This window comes from Hyperolius riggenbachi, chromosome 1 (genome assembly GCF_040937935.1).
Source record: "Hyperolius riggenbachi isolate aHypRig1 chromosome 1, aHypRig1.pri, whole genome shotgun sequence".
In the NCBI taxonomy this organism is placed as follows: Eukaryota; Metazoa; Chordata; class Amphibia; order Anura; family Hyperoliidae; genus Hyperolius; species Hyperolius riggenbachi.
The window spans coordinates 160,327,975-160,351,211 of NC_090646.1; the positions used below are offsets into that span (position 1 = coordinate 160,327,975).

The 23,237-nt window shown below is 47.2% G+C and overlaps 1 protein-coding gene across 1 annotated transcript in view; it reads right to left on the reverse strand.

Annotated features, from left to right (window-relative positions):
- Positions 1-23,237, reverse strand: part of GALNTL6 (polypeptide N-acetylgalactosaminyltransferase like 6) — a 1,483,691-nt gene that overhangs the window by 343,984 nt on the left and 1,116,470 nt on the right. Inside the window, exon 6 of the mRNA XM_068269254.1 lies at positions 9,496-9,679. Within this exon, the coding sequence (XP_068125355.1) occupies positions 9,496-9,679 (184 nt within the window). The remainder of the gene's footprint in view (positions 1-9,495; positions 9,680-23,237) is intronic.

Consider the following 23,237-nt stretch of genomic DNA (forward strand, 5'->3'; position numbering starts at 1 on the left):
TGTCCTTTAACATTATTTGAATACGCGATGTAAGCATTTTTGCAAACTTGACATTCATTCCCAGTGGTGCTCAAATACCCCTTTTCAAAATTCGAGTTAGGTCGAATTCGAATAGTAAATTATTTGAGGTCAGTCGAATATTCGAGTCGAATAATTTTTACTATTCGATTCGACCTCGGAATTCGAGCTCACTATTCGAGTCGGTATTCGAGCTCATTATTCGAGCTGACTATTCGAAATGGCCTTAAATAGCTTCCAACACTTGTTTTGAGGGTGAATGATGCAAGAAACCTCTTTTTTTCCAAGTAACAACAGCAAGTGATTATGTGGGGATGTTCCTTTAAAAAAAAAAAGTTGAAAAGAGAAGTTGTGTCCAGAAATTTGTTCAGTACTGTATATACTTCTTCTTCTTCTTCTTTATCTTCTATATCTTCTTCTTCTTCTTCTTCTATATCTTCTTCTTCTATATCTTCTTCTTCTATATCTTCTTCTATATCTTCTTCTTCTTTTATATTGTCTTCTTCTTCTTCTTCATCTTCTTCATCATCATCTTCTTCTTCATCTTCTTCATCTTCTTCATCTTCTTCTTCATCTTCTTCATCTTCTTCTTCATCTTCTTCATCTTCTTCTTCTTCATCTTCTTCATCTTCTTCATCTTCATCTTCTTCATCTTCTTCATCTTCTTCTTCTTCTTCATCTTCTTCTTCTTCATCTTCTTCATCTTCTTCATCTTCTTCTTCATCTTCTTCATCTTCTTCATCTTCTTCTTCATCTTCATCTTCTTCTTCTTCTTCTTCTTCATCTTCTTCTTCTTCTTCATCATCTTCTTCTTCTTCATCTTCTTCATCTTCATCTTCTTCATCTTCTTCATCTTCTTCTTCTTCATCATCTTCATCTTCTTCTTCTTCATCTTCTTCTTCTTCATCTTCTTCTTCTTCATCTTCTTCATCTTCTTCATCTTCTTCATCTTCATCTTCTTCATCGTCTTCATCTTCTTCATCTTCTTCTCCTTCTTCTTCTTCTTCTTCTTCTTCTTCTTCTTCTTCATCTTCTTCATCTTCTTCTTCTTCATCTTCTTCATCTTCTTCTATATCGTCTTCTTCTTCACTTATTTCTCTTTTCAAATTTTTTTTTTAAAGAAATGCAGCTATTTTTGAGCGTAACAAATAGCTGGTGGCGCACGCATGTTGGAAGCGCCATTGTATGTGCTCTCTGGCAGTGGAAACACACAGACAGCAGGAGGTAAATTCAGCAGCGGTAGGAGGAGGATGAGTGTGTGGCAGCAGGCAGTCAATGAGGCAGGCAGCGTGACATAATAGCCCTGGTACCTAGCGGTGATACCAGGGCTGTAAATAAACACAGCAGGCAGGAGGTCCCAGACAGCGGTCGTGCAGCCCACATTGTGTCCAATACACAACTGGGACAACACAGTTTTCAACCCGGGCACCTCAGAAAAATTAAACCTTTTTTTGGGGGGGGGGTTTTTTGTTTTGTTTTTACAACAAATTACACAGATATAGCTATTTTTTGACGTAATAGCTGGTGGCAGAGTGGCAGCAGAAGGTAAATCTGTGTACCCTGGCAGTGGGAAACACAGACAGACAGCAGCAGGAGGAATGGAGGAGTAATTATGTGTGCAGCTATTGTTTGACGTAATAGCTGGTGGCAGAGTGGCAGCAGAAGGTAAATCTGTGTACCCTGGCAGTGGGAAACACAGACAGACAGCAGCAGCAGCAGGAGGAATGGAGGAGTAATGTGAGCAGCTATTGTTTGACGTAATAGCTGGTGGCAGAGTGGCAGCAGAAGCTAATTCTGTGTACCCTGGCAGTGGGAAACACAGACAGACAGCAGCATCAGCAGGAGGAATGGAGGAGTAGTGTGAGTGTGGCAGCAGGTAGGCAGCATGACATAATAGCCCTGGTACCTAGCGGTGATACCAGGCCGTAAATGAACACAACAGGAGGTCCCAGACAGCGGTCGTGCAGCCCACATCGTGTCCAATACACAACTGGGACAACACAGTTTTCAACCCGGGCACCTCAGAAAAATTAAACCTTTTTTTTTTTTTGGTTTTTTTTGTTTTGTTTTTACAACCAATTACACAGATATAGCTATTTTTTGACGTAATAGCTGGTGGCAGAGTGGCAGCAGAAGGTAAATCTGTGTACCCTGGCAGTGGGAAACACAGACAGACAGCAGAAGGGCAGTACACAGCAGCCCACTGTAGGTGTAAAATGTGTGGCTGCAGGCGACGTAATAGTCAAAGTGAACCAGGCTGGCTTAGTGAGCAGGAGCCAGGAGGTGGTAAAGGGTGGTAAGGCACATTAACGATGGTTCTTAGCCAGTTCATGTCCCCCTCTCGCCGACAACAGGGGCCAGGAACTCGCCTTCCACCCACGCCTGGTTCATCTTGAGAAACGTCAGTCTGTCCACAGACTTGTGAGACAGACGTGAGCGTTTCTCGGTGACCACACCACCAGCTGCACTGAAGCAGCGCTCGGACAGCACGCTGGAAGGGGGGCAGGACAGCACTTCCAGGGCGTACTGCGCCAGCTCGCTCCAGATCTCCAGGCGCTTGACCCAATACTCCATGGGATCAACAGGGGCATCGCTGTCAAGCCCGCTGTAGGACCCCATGTAGTCAGCCACCATGCGGGTCAGGCGCTGGCTGTGACCGGTGGAGGATGCTGCTGCATGCACCTCCTCTCTAGTCACTGCTGCCGGAGCCTCTACAGTCCTGTAGAGCTCATGGCTGAGAGACAGCAGGTCTGTGGGGCGCTTGCTGCTGGATGCAGGCACCTGCTGCTGCCTCTGTGCTGGCTGCTGGACAGTGGGGGTGGAAGGCTGGGGGAAGGCTTCCTCCAAGCGCTCAACAAGGGCCTGCTGCAAGCTCCTTATTTGTTGCGCTGGGTCTCCTCCTGCAGGCGGCAGGAACTGGCTCAACTTCCCCTTGAGGCGTGGGTCCAACATCATGCTGATCCAGATGTCCTCCCTCTGCTTCATCTGGATCACCCTGGGGTCTCTGCGCAGGCACGTCAGCATGTGCGCTGCCATTGGGAAGAGGCGGGCCACGTCTGCTGGCACATCGACGGCAGTGCTGCTGTCCTCATCCTCCTCCTCTGCCCCGTCAGCCTCATCCTCTCTCCACCCCCGCACCAACTCAGCTGCACTGTGCTGCTCCCCCTCATCACCAGCAAGGTCAGGGACCTCCACCAAGTCCTCCTCCTCCTCCCCCTCAGAGGTGGACTGTGCAGCTGCTTGCCGCTCCTGCTGGTCCAAGGCTGCCGCTCCCTGTTCCAGCAAAGCATCGAGGGCCCTGTTCAGCAGACAAACCAGGGGCACCCACTCGCAGACCATAGCATGGTCCCTGCTCACCATGTTAGTGGCCTGCAGAAAGGGAGCCAGCACTAAGCACACCTGCTGCATGTGCCTCCAGTCATCATCGGGGACGATGGACGGGATGTTGCTGGTCTTGTCCCTTCTCTGAGCGGCGGAAACAGTGGCCAGGGCAAGGTACTGGTTGACAGCGTGCTTCTGTTCAACCAGACGCTCCAACATCGCCAGGGTGGAGTTCCAGCGAGTCGGAACGTCAAGGATCAGCCGATGGCGTGGCAGATCCAGCTCCTTTTGCACGTCTTCCAGGCTCGCACAGGCTGCAGCCGAGCGCCGGAAGTGACGCACAACGTTCCTTGCCGTTTCCAGCAGTTCGCCCATCCCCTGGTAGGTGCGCAAGAACTTCTGCACCACCAGGTTCAGCACGTGGGCAAGACAGGGGATGTGGGTCAGGTTTCCCCTGTCTATTGCGGCAACCAGATTGGCCCCATTGTCGGCCACCACCTCTCCGACTCTGAGGCATCTGGGGGTCAGCCAAATCCTCTCCTGCTCCTGGAGTTTGGCCAACACATGGGTTGCCATCAGCTTGGTCTTCCCAAGGCTGACCAAGTGCAGCAGCACTTGGCAGTGGCGGGCCTTCACGCTGCTGCTGAGGCGGGGGGTTTGGCCAGGTGTGCCGGAGGATGGCAGAGGATCGGAGGAACCTGCTGCAGTTCCCCTGACCCTGCGGGGTGGCACCACCCACTGTGTTGCTGCTGCTGCTGTGCCCGCTGCTGCTCTCCCATCCTCACCCCCTTCCACCAAGCTGACCCAGTGGACAGTGAAGGACAGGTAGCGGCCTGTCCCGAAGCGGCTGCTCCAGGAGTCCATGGTGACGTGGACCCTTTCACCAACCACGTGCTCCAGCCCTCGCTCCACATTGGCCATCACAAAGCGGTGCAGTGCAGGAATGGCCTTGCGGGAGAAAAAGTGTCTGCTGGGGAGCTGCCAGTCTGGGGCTGCGCAAGCAAGCAGCGCACGAATGTCGCTCCCCTCCTGCACGAGCGTGTACGGCAGGAGTTGGGAGCACATGGCCCGTGCCAGCAAGCCGTTCAGCTGCCGCACGCGACGGCTGCTGGGAGGCAGAGCCCTAACCACCCCCTGGAAGGACTCGCTCAAAAGGCTCTGACGTGGCCTTTTGCTGGCACGGGAATCAGCAGACACAGCGGAGGAGGCCACTGAGGACTGGCTGCCAGAACAGGCCTCAGTGTCGGCGGCAGGAGTTGCAGAGGGGGGAGGAGCAGTGCGTTTCCGCACTCCTGCTGGTGCTGCTGGAGGAGCAGGAGGGCGGGTGGCTGCTGTTGCTGCTGCTGCTGAAGGCTGTGCAGTGATGGGTGTGGTGCCACTGCCAGCACCAGATGCCTTCAGCCTCTGGAACTCCTCATGCTGGTGGAAATGTTTCGCAGCAAGGTGGTTGATGAGCGAGCTGGTGCTGAACTTTAAGGGGTCTGCACCTCTGCTCAACTTCCGCTGACAGTGGTTGCAAGTGGCGTACTTGCTGTACACAGTGGGCATGGTGAAATATCGCCAGATTGGTGACAGAAACATCCCCCTACGGCATGGAAGCGCTGCTGCCTGTCTCCCTGTGGTGGTTGGGGGGGGGGCTTGGGGGGCTTGGGTGCGGCTGGTGGTGGTACTGGCAGATGCTGCTGCTGCTGCTGCTGAGCCTGAGACACCAGAAGGCTGTGGGACCTGCCTACTGCTGCCAATGCTTGCAATGATGCGCCTCCTTGCAAGGCCCACAAGAGCATCCTCCTCCTCCTCCTCAGAGCTGCTGAGGACGACATCCCCTGGAGGTGGTGGCACCCAGTCTCTGTCTGTCACCGGGTCATCATCATCCTCCCCCTCCTGAAACATGTCCTGCTGGGATGATGACCCCCCAAACTCCTCTCCTGATGCATGGATGGGCTACTTGACTGTCGCCACAGTCTTGCTGTCCAATCCCTCATCCCCCAAAGTGCCCATCAGCATCTCCTCCTCAAAATCGCCAACAACAGCAGACAATACCCTGATGGTGCCTGGGGTAAAAATACTGCTGAGTGACAGGTCGCCAACTTGTGACGGTGAACTGGCCTCCTCCCCAGACCCTGCTGGGCGGCTGCTGCGAACAGGGGTGGTGGTGGTGGTGGTGGTGAGGGTGGAGGCCTCGGATGCAGAGCTGATGGCGGGCTGCTCATCCTCCGTCATGAGTTGCACCAAAGTGTCTGCATGCTTTTCCTCAATGGGACGTTTCCGACCCGGCTGGAGGAAAATCGGAGCAGGTGCTACACGCTGCTGCTGCTGTGTCTCTGCAGCGTGAGTTGCAGATGCTCCTGCTGGGCGGCGCCCAAGGCGTCCACGGCCAGTGGCTATGGGAGGAATGTTAGCCACTGACGCTGCTGCTGCTGCTGCGGAACTGTGCATGGTGGCGCGGCCGCGGCCTGCCACAATGCTGCTCCCTCTCCTCCTGATTCCCTTGCTGCCCTTCCCCTTGCCCAAACCGCGCTGGCTGCCACTTCCAGACATCTTCGATGTTTTGGGCGTATAGACAAAAGTTTTTTAAAAGGGCGGGTGAAAAGTGGGGTACTTTAATGGAGTGGGTTGGTGGGTGAGGTGACTAAGTGAGTGTCCCTAGTACAGTAAGTAAGTAGTAACAGTCAGGAAGTACAACTAGCAGTTACAATAATCAGTAGTAATCACAAGTAAATTTAGTGTGTGTACACTACAGACAGTGAGTGCACGCACGCGCAAACACGCGCAGGAGCTAGCCTATGAACAGTGACTGAGTGAGTGTCCCTAGTACAGTAAGTAAGTAAGTAGTAACAGTCAGTAAGTACAACTAACTAATTACAATAATCAATCAGTTATCAGAAGGAAATAGAGTGTGTGTAGTGTGTGTACACAGACAGTGAGTGCACACACGCAGGAGCTAGTAGCCTATGAACAGTGACTGAGTGTCCTAGACTCCTAGTACAGTAAGAGTAAGTAGTAACAGTAAGTACAACTAACTAATTACAATAATCAATCAGTTATCAGAAGGAAATAGAGTGTGTGTAGTGTGTACACAGACAGTGAGTGCACACACGCAGGAGCTAGTAGCCTATGAACAGTGACTGAGTGTCCTAGACTCCTAGTACAGTAAGTAGTAACAGTAAGTACAACTAACTAATTACAATAATCAATTACAATAATCAATCAGTTATCAGAAGGAAATAGAGTGTGTGTAGTGTGTGTACACAGACAGTGAGTGCACACACGCAGGAGCTAGTAGCCTATGAACAGTGACTGAGTGTCCTAGACTCCTAGTACAGTAAGAGTAAGTAGTAACAGTAAGTACAACTAACTAATTACAATAATGAATCAGTTATCATAAGGAAATAGAGTGTGTGTAGTGTGTGTACACAGACAGTGAGTGCACACACGCAGGAGCTAGTAGACTATGAACAGTGACTGAGTGTCCTAGACTCCGAGTACAGTAAGAGTAAGTAGTAACAGTAAGTACAACTAACTAATTACAATAAGCAATCAGTTATCAGAAGGAAATAGAGTGTGTGTAGTGTGTGTACACAGACAGTGAGTGCACACACGCAGGAGCTAGTAGCCTATGAACAGTGACTGAGTGTCCTAGACTCCTAGTACAGTAAGTAGTAACAGTAAGTACAACTAACTAATTACAATAATCAATTACAATAATCAATCAGTTATCAGAAGGAAATAGAGTGTGTGTAGTGTGTACACAGAAAGTGAGTGCACACACGCAGGAGCTAGTAGCCTATGAACAGTGACTGAGTGTCCTAGACTCCTAGTACAGTAAGAGTAAGTAGTAACAGTAAGTACAAACAACTAACTAATTACAATAATGAATCAGTTATCAGAAGGAAATAGAGTGTGTGTAGTGTGTGTACACAGACAGTGAGTGCACACACGCAGGAGCTAGTAGACTATGAACAGTGACTGAGTGTCCTAGACTCCTAGTACAGTAAGAGTAAGTAGTAACAGTAAGTACAACTAACTAATTACAATAAGCAATCAGTTATCAGAAGGAAATAGAGTGTGTGTAGTGTGTGTACACAGACAGTGAGTGCACACACGCAGGAGCTAGTAGCCTATGAACAGTGACTGAGTGTCCTAGACTCCTAGTACAGTAAGTAGTAACAGTAAGTACAACTAACTAATTACAATAATCAATTACAATAATCAATCAGTTATCAGAAGGAAATAGAGTGTGTGTAGTGTGTACACAGAAAGTGAGTGCACACACGCAGGAGCTAGTAGCCTATGAACAGTGACTGAGTGTCCTAGACTCCTAGTACAGTAAGAGTAAGTAGTAACAGTAAGTACAAACAACTAACTAATTACAATAATCAATCAGTTATCAGAAGGAAATAGAGTGTGTGTAGTGTGTGTACACAGACAGTGAGTGCACACACGCAGGAGCTAGTAGACTATGAACAGTGACTGAGTGTCCTAGACTCCTAGTACAGTAAAAGTAAGTAGTAACAGTAAGTACAACTAACTAATTACAATAAGCAATCAGTTATCAGAAGGAAATAGAGTGTGTGTAGTGTGTGTACACAGACAGTGAGTGCACACACGCAGGAGCTAGTAGCCTATGAACAGTGACTGAGTGTCCTAGACTCCTAGTACAGTAAGAGTAAGTAGTAACAGTAAGTACAAACAACTAACTAATTACAATAATCAATCAGTTATCAGAAGGAAATAGAGTGTGTGTAGTGTGTACACAGACAGTGAGTGCACACACGCAGGAGCTAGTAGCCTATGAACAGTGACTGAGTGTCCTAGACTCCTAGTACAGTAAGTAGTAACAGTAAGTACAACTAACTAATTACAATAATCAATCAGTTATCAGAAGGAAATAGAGTGTGTGTAGTGTGTACACAGACAGTGAGTGCACACACGCAGGAGCTAGTAGCCTATGAACAGTGACTGAGTGTCCTAGACTCCTAGTACAGTAAGTAGTAACAGTAAGTACAACTAACTAATTACAATAATCAATTACAATAATCAATCAGTTATCAGAAGGAAATAGAGTGTGTGTAGTGTGTACACAGAAAGTGAGTGCACACACGCAGGAGCAGCTAGTAGCCTATGAACAGTGACAGTGAGTGTCCTAGTACAGTTACAGTATATAACTACAATACTAATACAATCAGTAGTAAAGGACAGCAGAAATACTGGTATAGAATAGAGAGAAATAAACAGAGGACAGGAGGACAGCTGCCCACACAGGCAAGGCCCTGAGGCCTAAAGCTGTAAGCCTGCAGCAGCTGGCCTGTCTCTATGTAACACAAAAGCTACTAACTAAAATACAATGTCTAACTAACTAACAACAATATAGGTGTGTATAGGAGGTGTATGTGAGCAAAAACGCTAGGTAAATGACCACAATAGAGCTCTTGCTAAGCCAAAGCACAAAGGAGCAACTCTCTCTCTGTACAAGTCTCAGGCAAGCACGGAGAAACGGAACATGGCGGCCGCTATTTATAGGGTAGGGGCTGGCCAGGGTCCCCCTCTGTGATTGGCTGCCGTCAGAGGGCCTGGGAGCCCTCTGATTGGCTTTAAGGACATCAATCTGGGCTATGACGCTATTCGAGCTCGGTACCGAGCTCGAATAGCGCCGTTTGCTCGAATAGCTCGAATAGTGAATGGGCTATTCGAGTGTACTCGAATAGCCCATTCGAATAGCTACAGCTATTCGGAGCTCGAATACCGAGCTCGAATAGCTGGAAAAGAGCTTGAATATTCGAGCTACTCGAATATTCGAGCTCTGCTGAGCACCACTGTTCATTCCCATGGACAAAATTTTTTTAATTTCTAAACTGTTCTATGGGGGAAGTCAGAGATGTAAACAGGTCACCTGAAACCAAATGGCATTTGGACTTGTATTACTTTTTACTGTAGAAAACTGTGCAGGTTTTGAATGTGAATACGCCCAGTAGTTTGCAAAAGAGAGAACACCTGCAGTACTTTAAGCTGATAGAATGGGATACTCCTTACGGGCAACTAAGGAGGTTTCGTGTGAGTATAAAATCAGTGTGGAGTTTTTAGCATTCACGTTATTTTGTGTTATCACCTTTTTATTCATCTTCACACGCGGCACTTTCTGACGTTTATTCTACTTACTCAAAAGGCTCGCTGGGATCCATTCTCTGCAGCTCTTGAGGTATAGGGATTCGTTTATAGTACATTTCCCAGTCAAAGGCTCCTCTCATGGCATCCCCTGCTTGGGCTTCATATCCGAAGTGATTGTGGTCGATGACATCTATCATGGGACACACAATTGTTCTGTGGTTCAGAGCAATCTGGTCTGAAAAATGAAGGCAGAGAATACAGGAAGACTTGTTTAGTTCACTCATTCATCATATTATTGAAGCTTGACGGTAGCCGATCTCTCAGGGATGAAAAAGATTGTCTCTTTTTTTTCCCTTAACGGTTGCGGCTCCCCCAAAGCATTTTACTTTTTAAAGCAGATTTGAACGGCTATCTTAGATTGGGCTTCCTGCAGCTGGACAGTGATTAGAGACAATTATAGTTTTTTTTAAAGGTAGCCAAGTCCCAGAGAGAGCAGCAGAAGCCCAGCCACTTATATCTCTGTCATTCAGCCGCGGCGAGCTGTCCTCAATCTGTCACTTGAAGAGACAAGTGCGGCTGTCTACAATACTCTTGAAACGGCTCATGAAGGATGCTGTGCTTTGGAATTATCTTTCCAGGTTAGTGTTGGAGTGTTCATTTTTCGCAAACATGCTAAGCGTCAGAATGCACCTGCTTATACCCCATACTGATAGTTTCAATCTCGCCATTTTTTACCCACAGAGAGATTCTAATATAGCCTGATACTGTGCGTTCTTTCAGACAGCTGTTTGTAGAGTGGGGAGAGATTAATAAGTAAATAGAATTGACTAAAAAAGAGAAACAAAAATGGTATGTCAATGTGGCCTCAGATAACCAGATTGTTCACTAAGGATGATGGGAAGTTAGGTACACCAGATACACCTGACCCGCACATTAAGGTTTAATCGCTTGTAATTGTCTTCAGCAAAAAAATAACAATAGACCAGTTCCCCGGCAGGGCCGGCCTTAGGTTTCACAGCGCCCTGAGCGTAACCAGATTTTGGTGCCCCCCCCAAATTCATCCTCTTCGCGTGTGAGCGCACCACACACATACACTAATGGGGGGGATCTGCTGCCTAAATACACTAAAAGGGGATCTGCGACTGTAAGACTAGTAGCCTAAGCCTATATACACTAAAGGGGGGATCTGCCTACAGTATAGGTTAGATAGGTAGCTGCCCCCAGTATAGATTAGATAGGTAGCTGCCCCCAGTATAGATTAGATAGGTAGCTGCCCCCAGTATAGATTAGATAGGTAGCTGCCCCCCCCCCCAGTATAGGTTAGATAGGTAGCTGCCCCCAGTATAGATTAGATAGGTAGCTGCCCCCCCAGTATAGGTTAGATAGGTAGCTTCCCCCAGTATAGGTTAGATAGGTAGCTGCCCCCAGTATAGGTTAGATAGGTAGCTGCCCCCAGTATAGTTTAGATAGGTAGCTGCCCCTAGTATAGATTAGATAGGTAGCTGCCCCCCCCCAGTATAGGTTAGATAGGTAGCTGCCCCCCCCCCAGTATAGATTAGATAGGTAGCAGCCCCCCCAGTATAGGTTAGATAGGTAGGTTCCCCCAGTATAGTATAGATAGGTAGCTGCCCCCAATATAGGTTAGATAGGTAGCTGCCCCCAGTATAGATTAGATAGGTAGCTGCCCCCCCAGTATAGATTAGATAGGTAGCTGCCCCCCCAGTATAGGTTAGATAGGTAGGTTCTCCCAGTATAGTATAGATAGGTAGCTGCCCCCAGTATAGGTTAGATAGGTAGCTGCCCCCAGTATAGATTAGATAGGTAGCTGCCCCCAGTATAGATTAGATAGGTAGCTGCCCCCCCAGTATAGGTACATAGGTAGGTGCCCCCAGTATAGATTAGATAGGTAGCTGCCCCCCCCCCCCTCCCAGTATAGGTTAGATAGGTAGGTGCCCCCAGTATAGATTAGATAGGTAGCTGTCCACAGTATAGATTAGATAGGTAGCTGCCCCCCCAGTATAGATTAGATAGGTAGGTGCCCCCAGTATAGATTAGATAGGTAGCTGCCCCCCAGTATAGATTAGATAGGTAGCTGCCCCCCCAGTATAGGTTAATAGGTAGGTGCCCCCAGTATAATTAGATAGGTAGATGCCCCCCCCAGTATAGGTTAGATAGGTAGGTGCCCCCAGTATAGATTAGATAGGTAGGTGCCCCCAGTATATATTAGATAGGTAGCTGCCCACCAGTATAGATTAGATAGGTAGCTGCCCCCCCCCAGTATAGGTTAGATAGGTAGGTGCCCCCAGTATAGATTAGGTAGGTAGGTGCCCCCCCTCCCCTCATACTGGAGGGGGAGCCGCGGGGAGGGCAGCCCGACCTCTCCCTCCCTTCCTCTCCAGGCCACCCTCCGTGCTCCCCCCTCCGATGCAGACTGCAGCAGAGCCAGAGAGAACAACTCACCTCCCTGCCCTGGTTCCGATCACCGGCGCCTCTCACGGTGTCTCACTTGCCGCTGGTCTCTTCTTGTACATAGTTACTGATGCACACTAAACTTCCTGTTAAGCAGGAAGTTTAGTGTGTATCAGTGACAATGTACAAGAGGAGACCAGCGGCAACTGCAAGTGAGAGCCGCCGGCGATCGGAACCAGGAAAGTGAGTTGTTCTCTCTGCTGCAGTCTGCTTCGGAGGGGGGGAGCACAGAGAGCGCCCGGAGAGTAAGGAGGGAGAGGACGGGATGCCCTCCCCGCGGCTCCCCCCTCCATCACGGTGGCCGCACGGGCATCATTCATGTTTGCCCCTTATCACCCCCAGCAGCGGCACCGGGGGGCGGAGCGAGACGGACACAGCCGGGGCGCAGCTTGCCAGCTTCCAAATTAAAACACATGCGGCAGGACTGGAAGCCGGCGCCCTGAGCGATCGCACCGGTCGCTCAGGTCAAAGGCCGGCCCTGTTCTCTGGTCTTGTTTAGTGATCACGAAAATGAATCACTAAATGAAAAATGTGAAATAAGTAATGCAACACAGCCAACACATGAGCAGGGAAAAATAATGAGTAACATGTGGTCTAGTTAGGTAATGCCCTATGGTACAATAGTGTATGAAATTAGCCCTGTTGAATACCAGTGTTGTCCCCGCACTGACTACTTTCCGCTCATCCTGCCTCTCCCTCTATAGCAGTGATCCTCAAACGAAGGCCCGTGTTCTGAATGCGGCCTGCTGAGGCTTTTTCACTGACCCCCCCAAAGACAAAATGTATAACTTATATTGTAGATGCGGCCCACTGTACCTGTAAATATCGGCTGCTTGCATATAGAATAGCAGTGCTGGCATTACCCATGCACATACTGTAGAAGCCAGTGAGCAGTAATTCGCTGGCTTCCAATCCAACTCTGCATCATGTGACACTGCTGTCCAACTGGACAGCAGGTTGTCAGTGTCACCTGGGTATGCTTCACTGTCTGGCGCACAAAGACGTTCTTTGGGTGATCCATGACTGAATGGCTGCTGCTGGGAGATCTCCTCCGGGCATGAATGGAAGGAATCAATACCTAGATTCAATGTAATTTTTTTCAACATCATTTTATGCATGTTCCGGCCCCCCGGCAGTCTAAAGTATGTTGACTCGGCCTTTGACTGAAAATGTTTGGGGACCTCTGCTCTATAGTATATGAAACTCAACAGCCTTCTTGGCTGTTGCTGAGCAGCTTTTCTCTAGGTTGATCACAAAACCATAATGGTAAATATTTACTCAACCACTTTAGCATTTAGTACGTAGTCAAGTGTAACATATGCGGCTGCGGGCACGCAGAGTGTCTCCACAGCCGCTTCGGTTCCCTATTCAGAGTCTTTTTCCATTCCCTCGGCATCTAGTACACAGAGGATGGAATTGTCATTTGCACATAGTTTCTGTATCGCGCGGCCGCGCGCGTAGACGGGACCTTTATGCTGGGAGGAGGCGCGTCAGCTGACCCGCTGGTCGGCTGACGTCAGAGCGACTATCAGTTACTGTATTCTATGGATGCCCACCAGCTCCTCTGGTGGGGCTCAGTTAAACTAATCAGTTACTGTATTCTATGGGTGCCCACCAGCTCCTCTGGTGGGGCTCAGCTATACTAATCAGTTACTGTATTCTATTAGTGCCCACCAGCTCCTCTGGTGAGGCTCAGCTAAACTAATCAGTTACTGTATATTCTATAAGTACCCACCAGCTCCTCTGGTGAGGTCTTGCTAAAGTTATTGTTACTGAGTTCTTATAGTGCCTACCAGCTCCTCTGGTAAGGCCCAGTCTATTGTTGCACCAAGCACTACACATACCTTGCATCTTGCCAACTATACATGTATTATTGGTTTACTGCAGATCACCACATAATCAGGTATAGCGTCTGTATTATTGGTGATTCTGCAGATCACACATAATCAGACGTCTGTGTTGCTACACCGATCGTTACACGTAGCTCCTACGTCCAAATATGCATGCTGGACGTAGGAGCTACGCCCATGAAAAAATGGAGCCACGGGGGTTCACAGGACCACAAACTGCCGGGGTGCGAGGGCCATCTGTTAGCGCGGAGATCAATGAATGCGAACGCAGTTCCCATTTATTGATCTAAGTCCCGTTAGAACGATTGCTGGCTTCTATGGAGAAGCCGAGATCATTCTGTTACGCATCCCCTCTTCACTTCCTGTAAGCACACTTACAGAAAGCCCCCCCCCCCCAAAAAAAAAAAAATATATATATATAATTTGACTGTGGCCATCTTGTGGCCAAAAACTACATCTACATATATTTTTTTTTAAATGAATAGACATTTTTACATTTAAAGCGGTATAAAACCCTGACATAATATTCAATAAAAACATGTTTTCCTACTTTTTATATGCACAACAATTACAGCACCCTGATACTGCGCTCATATGCTGAGTCAGATGTTATATAGGTCACCTCTAAAAAATGTTTTATATAAAAGATAATGAATCAAACATTCATCAAACATTCATATTACATGTGCTAAATTCTAAGTAAAAAAAAAAAAAAACACAATAGCAGGCAGTAACCACATGTATAATGTCCTTGCTCATATAATAATTATCATGTAGGAGCGCTCTTCCTAGATGCGTGCAACCATCAAAATAAAGTTCTTCAGTAAAAATGGTTAAGCGCTCTTCTCTGCCTGTTCCTTCTTAGACACAGCAAATATGTCATATAATGAAAAAGCCCCCCCTTCGGGGAGAGACTCACCAGACTTCTAGGCCTCCAAGGCCAATGCTCGCATTCGGGGTATTGGCCACCCCGCAGCCTCTCTGGCAGTTCTCTCTTGGCTATTCCCAGTCTGTGTAAGCAAAAAGCGGATTCCACATCGCGTAAAAGCGTACCAGTTTATTTTTAAAAAATTTAAAAACAGATCAGTGGTGTATAACCACTCATTGGGTCAGAAAACTTCATCAAAAATGAAAAAACACAGCCAGCCCCTTGTTTTACAAGCTACCTGATTCCAGGTACAGGGGTATGCAGAGATGAGATGCACTAAGCTGGTGACAAGGCGCACGCCTCTGTCATTTAGCGTCCCTCTCCGCAATAGCTTACTGGCTAGTGCTCTAAAAGATACCGAGCCTGCTGCACACAGACAATCCCGCCGCGTCCAGCGAGCGTCGTGCGCTGTGACGTCACTCCGTGGCCCCACCCAACGTTTCGTTGCCCTAGCAACTCCTCAGGGGCCCCTGTGTCTAAGATGGAACAGGCAGAGAAGAGCGCTTAACCATTTTTACTGAACTACTTTTTATATGCCATACGGTTATCATATTTGCTTTTGTGCATAAGTATTATTATTAATTTAGAAATTATACGTTCCCAAAGTACACTTTTTTTGCTCTGAAAGCTGACTTTGCATTCTAACTTAAGCAGAAATGCTTTCTGATGCTTTCTGATTGTCTCACTTTCTTCAGGAGAGTTTGCAGTGTCAGAGAAGGGTTTGTTTACATTTCTCACTTGATGCAATTAAACACAAGATAACATTATCTCTAGTTCGGATTCTTCCAGATTTCCCTGCAGGGGAGCTTCTAAGGCCTGTGTTTAACCTTTTGAATGCTGTTCTAGTAAAAAAAAAAAATGCTGATTGTATATAATATGCTGTAAATAATCTATTAGAGCAAAGAAGAAATGCTGGGTTTCATTCCGCTTTAAAATTAACTGTTTACCTCCCACTCTCCCACACCCAAAATACTCAAATAATTTTTTTTATAATTTTAATAAAAAAAAATACAATAAAAAAACATAAATAGTTATCTAAGGGTCTGAACTTTTTTAATATGCATGTCAAGAGGTTATATTGTTAATATTTTTTAAATCATAAGCTTGTAAATAGTGACGCACAACTGAAAAAAATGCATCTTTATTTCCAAATAAAATATTGGCGCCATACATTGTGATAGGGACATAATTTAAATGGTGTAATAACCGGGACAAACGGGCAAATAAATTATGTGAGTTTCAATTATGGTAGCATGTATATTTTAAAGCTATAATGGCCGAAAACTGACAAATAATGAATTTTTTCATTTTTTTTCTTAATATTCCCATTAAAATGCATTCAGAATGAAATAGTTCTTAGCAAAATGTACCACCCAAAGAAAGCCTGATTGGTGGCGGAAAAAACAAGATATAGATCATGTAATTGTGATTAGTGGTGATAAAACAATTGGTGAATGAATGGGAGGTGAAAATTGCTCGGATGCACAAGGTGAAAAAACACTAAAGGCTAAAGTGGTTAAAGGACCACATTAGCAAAAATAAAAGTAAGCATTTAAAATCCATCTCCTCATGATGTTAGGGAAAGCCTGACAGCTGTTTCGTGACTATGCACTTTGTCAGAGGCAATGAAAGTGAACCACTCCATTTGCCACCCTTAAATAGACAAATACCCCATCACACTTACCAGCTCCATGCCGTTCAAAGCGTACCGGGACACTGTCCTGCGGACTTCTGGGAAGAAACTCTGCCTCCGAAAATGGTCACGTGAGCGGCTTCAGCCAGTCAGTGAGCCGCAGTTCTCCCCACATCCTAGCTCACACACCGTCATGCCATTGGTGGAGTAGAGATCCATTGGAGTCCGCCTATGGGCATTGGAGCTTCTCACGTGGCCACTTTCAGAGGCAGAGTTTCTTCCCAGAAGTCTGCAGGGCAGTATCCCAGTCCACTTTTCGATTCGTGAACCGGGTTCGCGAACTTCCGCCAAAAGTTCGGTTTGCGCGAACTTACGCGAACCGCAATAGACTTTAATGGGGAGGCGAACTTTGAAAAATAGAAACACTTATGCTGGCCACAAAAGTGATGTAAAAGATGTTTCAAGGGGTCTAACACCTGGAGGGGGGCATGGCGGAGTGGGATAGATGCCAAAAGTCCCCGGGGAAAAGTCTGGATTTGCCGCAAAGCAGCGTTTTAAGGGCATAAATCACATTGAATGCTAAATTGCAGGCCTAAAGTGCTTTAAAACATCTTGCATGTGTATACATCAATCAGGGAGTGTAATTAGAGTACTGCTTCACACTGACACACCAAACTCACTGTGTAATGCACTGCAAAGAGCTGTTTGTGTTGTGACGGCCGTGCTGAACTGGTGCGCACCATGGCGAGAGTGCAGGCCGTGGCGGTTTTCAAGCCCATATGGTCGCCGGGCTGAGGTAGCTGAATGACAGAACAGTGACTGTCCAACTGATCAAATTTGGTCTGTCCACAGTGAAGCAACGACCTTATTATCGTGGGTGTGCCCCCCCCCCCGACACACTCATATAGCCGTCGGTCATTGCTTCATTGTGATACGCAAGCCCCTTCACCGCGGCAATGATCACGAAGGGGAATGGGCACATGTCATGCCTTTTGTTGTTGCAGCTGCAGTGCAGCCAGAAAAATTAGGCAGGCATATACACGCACCAGAAAAATTATTCTAGCGGCCACTGCTAGCAGCGGCCTTAAAAATTCAGGAATCCGCCTGGAGTCCTGGACCCTGTTGGTTGTGGCGGAGAAGGCAGTCACACACAGACAGGTAGCGGACAGGCACAGTGACACTGTGTGCGCTCAGCTTGCGTAGGTAGGTGGGTGCACTGTGAACAACAGGTAGGTAGGTATATGCAGTAAGTAATGGATATTACAATGTGCACCTGTCAAACACAGACAGGTTGTGGACAGGCACAGTGACACTGCGTGCGCTCACATAGGTGGGTGGGTGCACAGTGAACAACAGGTAGGTATATGCAGTGATGGGTAATGTGCACCTGTCACACACACTGAATGTGCTGGGCCTGGCAGTGGCACACACAGTATGAATTATCAAGGCTGTCTATGCAACACAAGTGTCAGTGGGACACAGAAAAAAAATAGATCACAAGAACAAGATTAGCTCTCAAAAGAGCTGTTGTGGGGTGCTATTTTAGCAATAAGAATCAGCAAGGAGCAAGCTAAGAAGCCTACAAGAGCCTAACTAATCTTTCCCTATGAGAGAGTCTGCAGCAGCTGTCCCTTCTCTATTTACTGCAGGGCCAGGCACACGAGTGAGTAAAATGGCCGGCGATGCCTGCCTTTTATAATGGGGGGAGTGGCTCCAGGAGGGACTGTAGCCTGATTGGATCCAATGTGCCTGCTGACTGTGATGTAGAGGGTCAAAGTTGACCCTAATGGTGCACTATGGGGGCAAACCGAACTTCCGGTAAAGTTCGCGGTTCTCAGTGATCGCAAACCCCCGGAAGTTTGCCTGGAACCGTTCGCCGGCAAACTGTTCGGGCCATCTCTAATCATATCCAGCAAGACTGTTATATAAATTAGTAATCTCCCCAACATATGTATAGCTTGGCAAAAAACACATTTGGTGCAGTTCAGTTGAAGAACGTGGCTGTAGGGCAAGAAAGACTGCCCAGGGCTATGCAACCAAAAAAATGGCAATATGAATCAAACTGGGACCATAATGGATGTATTAATTTCACTTAAGAATATTGTTTTATGTATTATGAACATATGCTGTTATTTAGTATGGTAGATTCCCGCCAGTCCAGTCATTATGAAGACTTACTGTATATTCTGCATTTGAGTACACCCCTAAGTGAGGAATGACAAAATTCTGGACAAAGCGTCAGTATTTTGTGTGCCCACCATTATTGTTTACCAGTACCTTAACTCTCTTGGGCATGGAGTTCTCTAGCATTTCACAGGTTGCCACTCGAGTCCTCTTTCACTCCTCCATGATAAAGCTGGTGAAAGTTAGAAACCTTGCGCTCTTCCACCTTCCACTTGAGGATGCACCACAGATTCTCAATAGAGATGTCGCGAACGGTTCCAGGCGAACTTTGGGGGTTCGCGATCGCCTGCATCAGGCGAACTTTTGCAGAAGTTCGATTCGCCCCATAATGCTCTATTGAGCAAAAATTTGACCCTCCATATCACTGTCAGCAGACATGTTATTGTCAAACACACTTCTCTCACTGCTGGAGGCACACCCACCCTCCCTACTCCAAGCAAGGTCCTTTATACCATGTGACTCAATTGTCTGCCTACACTAATTAGTTATGGGACAGCTGCTACTGTGCTACACACTCTGCTAGGGAGATTTTAATTAGCCTCTTGTGGGTCTCCCTTCTACTTATTTCCTCCTCCCTTCTACCGGAGGGAGGAGGGTCTCTTCTGCCGGGGAATTATACTATTTTAAAAACCAGTATACATCATACCATGGCGGGGAATCGAACCCAGCTCTCACTGTGTGGTGGCCAAGCCACCCTAACCACTGTACCACTACAGTAGTAAGTGAAGCTGGCCTAAAAATTACCATTTATGCTCAATGCAATAGAAACATGTTGCTTACAGGGAACCTTAACTGAGAGTGATATGGATGTTTCCTGTAAACAATACCAGTTGCCTGGCAGTCCAGCTGATCTTTGTGACTGCAATAGTGGCTGAATCACACACTGAAACAAGCATGCAGCTAAACCAGTCTGACTTCAGTCAGAGAACCTGATCTGCATGCTTGTTCAAGGGCTGTGGCTAAAAGTATTAATGACACAGGATCAGCAGGCGATTCAGGCAACTGGTATTATTTTAAAAGGAAAAATCCATATCCTTCTCCGTTTAGGTTCCCTTTAAGGATTTTGTAGCATAAAAGCCAACTCACATTGGCTGGGATTTGAACCTGGGTCTCACTGTGTGGTGGGCATGCACCCTATTCACTGTACCAACTGAAGCTGGCCTAAAAATTACCATTTATGCTCAATGCAATAGAAACAGGTTGCTTACAGGGAACCTTAACTGAGAGTGATATGGATGTTTCCTGTAAACAATACCAGTTGCCTGGCAGTCCAGCTGATCTTTGCGACTGCAATAGTGGCTGAATCACACCCTGAAACAAGCATGCAGCTAATCCAGTCTGACTTCAGTCAGAGCACCTGATCTGCATGCTTGTTCAGGGGCTGTGGCTAAAAGTATTAGAGACACAGGATCAGCAGGCGATTCAGGCAACTGGTATTATTTTAAAAGGAAAAATCCATATCCTTCTCCGTTTAGGTTCCCTTTAAGGATTTGTAGCATAAAAGCCAACTCACATTGGCTGGGATTTGAACCTGGGTCTCACTGTGTGGTGGGCATGCACCCTAACCACTGTACCAACTGAAGCTAGCCTAAAAATTACCATTTATGCTCAATGCAAGAGAAAAAGTAGACAAGACAAATAACATTTATATCACACTTTTCTCCTGGCGGACTCAAAGCACCAGAGCTGCAGCCACTAGGGCATGCTCTATAGGCAGTAGCAGTGTTAGGAAGACTTGCCTAAGGTCTCCTACTGAATAGAGGCTGGCTTACTGAACAGACAGAGCTGAGATTTGAACTCTGGTCTCCTGTGTCAGAGGCAAAGCCCTTAACCATTACACCATGCAGCCACTGCTTACAGATATGTAGCCAGACATGGCCTTCTCTTTTGTGTTCAACAGTTGTCCAAAGAGAACCCCAGATAGCCAGGTAGATTCATATCTCTCTCTCTCTTCCTAACACTGCTACTGCCTATAGAGCATGCCCTAGTGGCTGCAGCTCTGGTGCTTTGAGTCCGCCAGGAGAAAAGTGTGATATAAATGTTATTTGTCTTGTCTACTTTTTCTCTTGTATTGAGCATAAATGGTAATTTTTAGGCCAGCTTCAGTTGGTACAGTGGTTAGGGTGCATGCCCACCACACAGTGCAACCCAGGTTCAAATCCCAGCCAATGTGAGTTGGCTTTTATGCTACAAATCCTTAAAGGGAACCTAAACGGAGAAGGATATGTATTTTTCCTTTTAAAATAATACCAGTTGCCTGAATCGCCTGCTGATCCTGTGTCTCTAATACTTTTAGCCACAGCCCCTGAACAAGCATGCAGATCAGGTGCTCTGACTGAAGTCAGACTGGATTAGCTGCATGCTTGTTTCAGGGTGTGATTCAGCCACTATTGCAGTCACAAAGATCAGCTGGACTACCAGGCAACAGGTATTGTTTACAGGAAACATCCATATCACTCTCAGTTAAGGTTCCCTGTAAGCAACATGTTTCTATTGCATTGAGCATAAATCGTAAATTTTAGGCCAGCTTCACTTACTACTGGAGTGGTACAGTGGTTAGGGTGGCTTGGCCACCACACAGTGAGAGCTGGGCTCGATTCCCAGCACATGGTATGATGTATACTGGTTTTTAAAATAGTACAATTCCCTGGCAGAAGAGACCCTCCTCCCTCTGGTAGGAGGGAGGAGGTGGGAGACCCACCAGAGGCTAATTAAAATCTCCCTAGCAGAGTGTGTAGCAGCTGTCCCATAACTAATTAGTGTAGGCAGACAAATGGTATAAAGGACCTTGCTTGGAGAAGGGAGGGAGGGTCATCCAGCAGTGATGTGTATTTCACTCAATCAGGTGTGCCTCCAGGTATTAGAGGTCTTGAAACATGTTTTCTATAATTTTTCTAGCCAGTAGAATTTTTTAAAATTTTCAAAGTTCGCCTCCCCATTGAAGTCTATTGCGGTTTGCAAACTTTTTCGCGAACCGAACCTTTCGCAGAGGTTCGCGAACTGAAAATCGGAGGTTCGCGACATCTCTAATTCTCAATAGGGTTTAGGTCTAGAGACATGCTTGGCCAGTCCAGCACCTTTACCCTCTGTTTATTTAGCAAGGCAGCGGTCATCTTGGAAGTGTGTTTGGGGTTATTATCAGCTTTACTGCCCTACGACCCAGTCTCTAAATGGAGAGGATCATGCACTGATTCAGTTTGTCACAGCACATGGTCCCCTCAATGAACTGTAGCTTTCCAGTGATGGCAGCACTCATGCAGCCCCAAACAATGACACTCCCACCATCATGCTATACTGTGCACAAGACAAGTGTCTTTTTACTCCTCACCTGGTTGCCTCCACACATGCTTGACACCATCTGAACCAAATAACTTTATCTTGGTCTCATGAGACCACAAGACAAGGTTCCAGTAATCTATGTCCTTAGTCTGTTTGTCTTTAGAAAACTGTTTGCATGCTTTCTTGTGCATCATCTTTAGAAGAGACTTCCTTCTGGAATGACAGTCATGCAGACCAATTTGATGCAATGTGTGGCACATGGCCAGAGAGCTGACAGACTGACACCCAACCCCTTCAACCTCTGCAGAATGTTGCCAGCACTCCTACGTCTATTTTTAAAAGACAACATCTAGATATGACTCTGAGCATATGCACTTAACTTCTATGGTCGAACATGGCAAGGCCTGTTCTGAGTGGTACCTGTCCTGTTAACCACTTGCCGACCAGGGCTTTTCTGAATGATCTGTGCTGCGTAGGCTCTCCAGCCCGCAGCACAGATCAGGTTTTAGCCAGGGCGATCAGACTTACCCCCTTTTTTCCCCACTAGGGGGATGTCCTGCTGGGGGGGTCTGATCGCCGCCGGCTCTCTGCGCTTTGCGGGGGGGGCTCTTCACAGCCCCCCTCCGCAGCGTTTTCAGCGCTCCGTCCCTCTCCCTCCCTCTCCCTTTCCCTCTGAGCTGCGCAGGACGGATATCCATCCTGCGCATTGTAGGATAAGCTTCAGCCTATCAAATGATGGCGATCCCCGGCCAATCAGAGGCCGGGGATCGCCGATCTGCCTTACGGCGCTGCTGCTGGATTTCTTCCCCGCGTGTTTACATTTTGCCGGCGAGCCGCGATCAGCGGCTCTCCGGCTGTTCACGGAGACAGCCTCCGTGAACGGACATGGAAAGGCCGCTCGAACAAGTGGCCGTTTCCATGGAAACTTGCAGACGACCAGTTTACGCCAATCGGCGTTAGCTGGTCGTCAAGAGGTTAAACCACTGTAAGGTCTTGCCCATCATGCTGCAGCTCAGTTTCAGGGTGTTGGCAATATTCCTATAGCCTAGACAGAGCTGGATCATCTACAAGGCAGACCTAAGCAGTTGTGTAGGACCTGGAGAGAATCTAGGTGCCTGGTTGATGCTAGCCCTCAGTAAATCCTATGAAAAAAGCCTGGAGATCATCAGTGGTGGGCAAAAACTGCTATCTTTTCTAGGGCCTTGATTCATCTTTATCATTTTCTGAGCCTAGGCCATGTTTATGTAGAGCACAATTCTTTTTGTTAAGATCCTCAGACACTTGTCTGCTATGAGGTGCCATGCTAAACTTTCTGTGACCAGTATGAGCGATTACACCAAATTTACACACCCGCTTCCCATTCACACCTGAGATCTTGCAACACAAGTAACATACCCCGGGGAGAGAAAATGTCTGATTTTGACTATTCTTCACTTAGGGGTGTACTCAC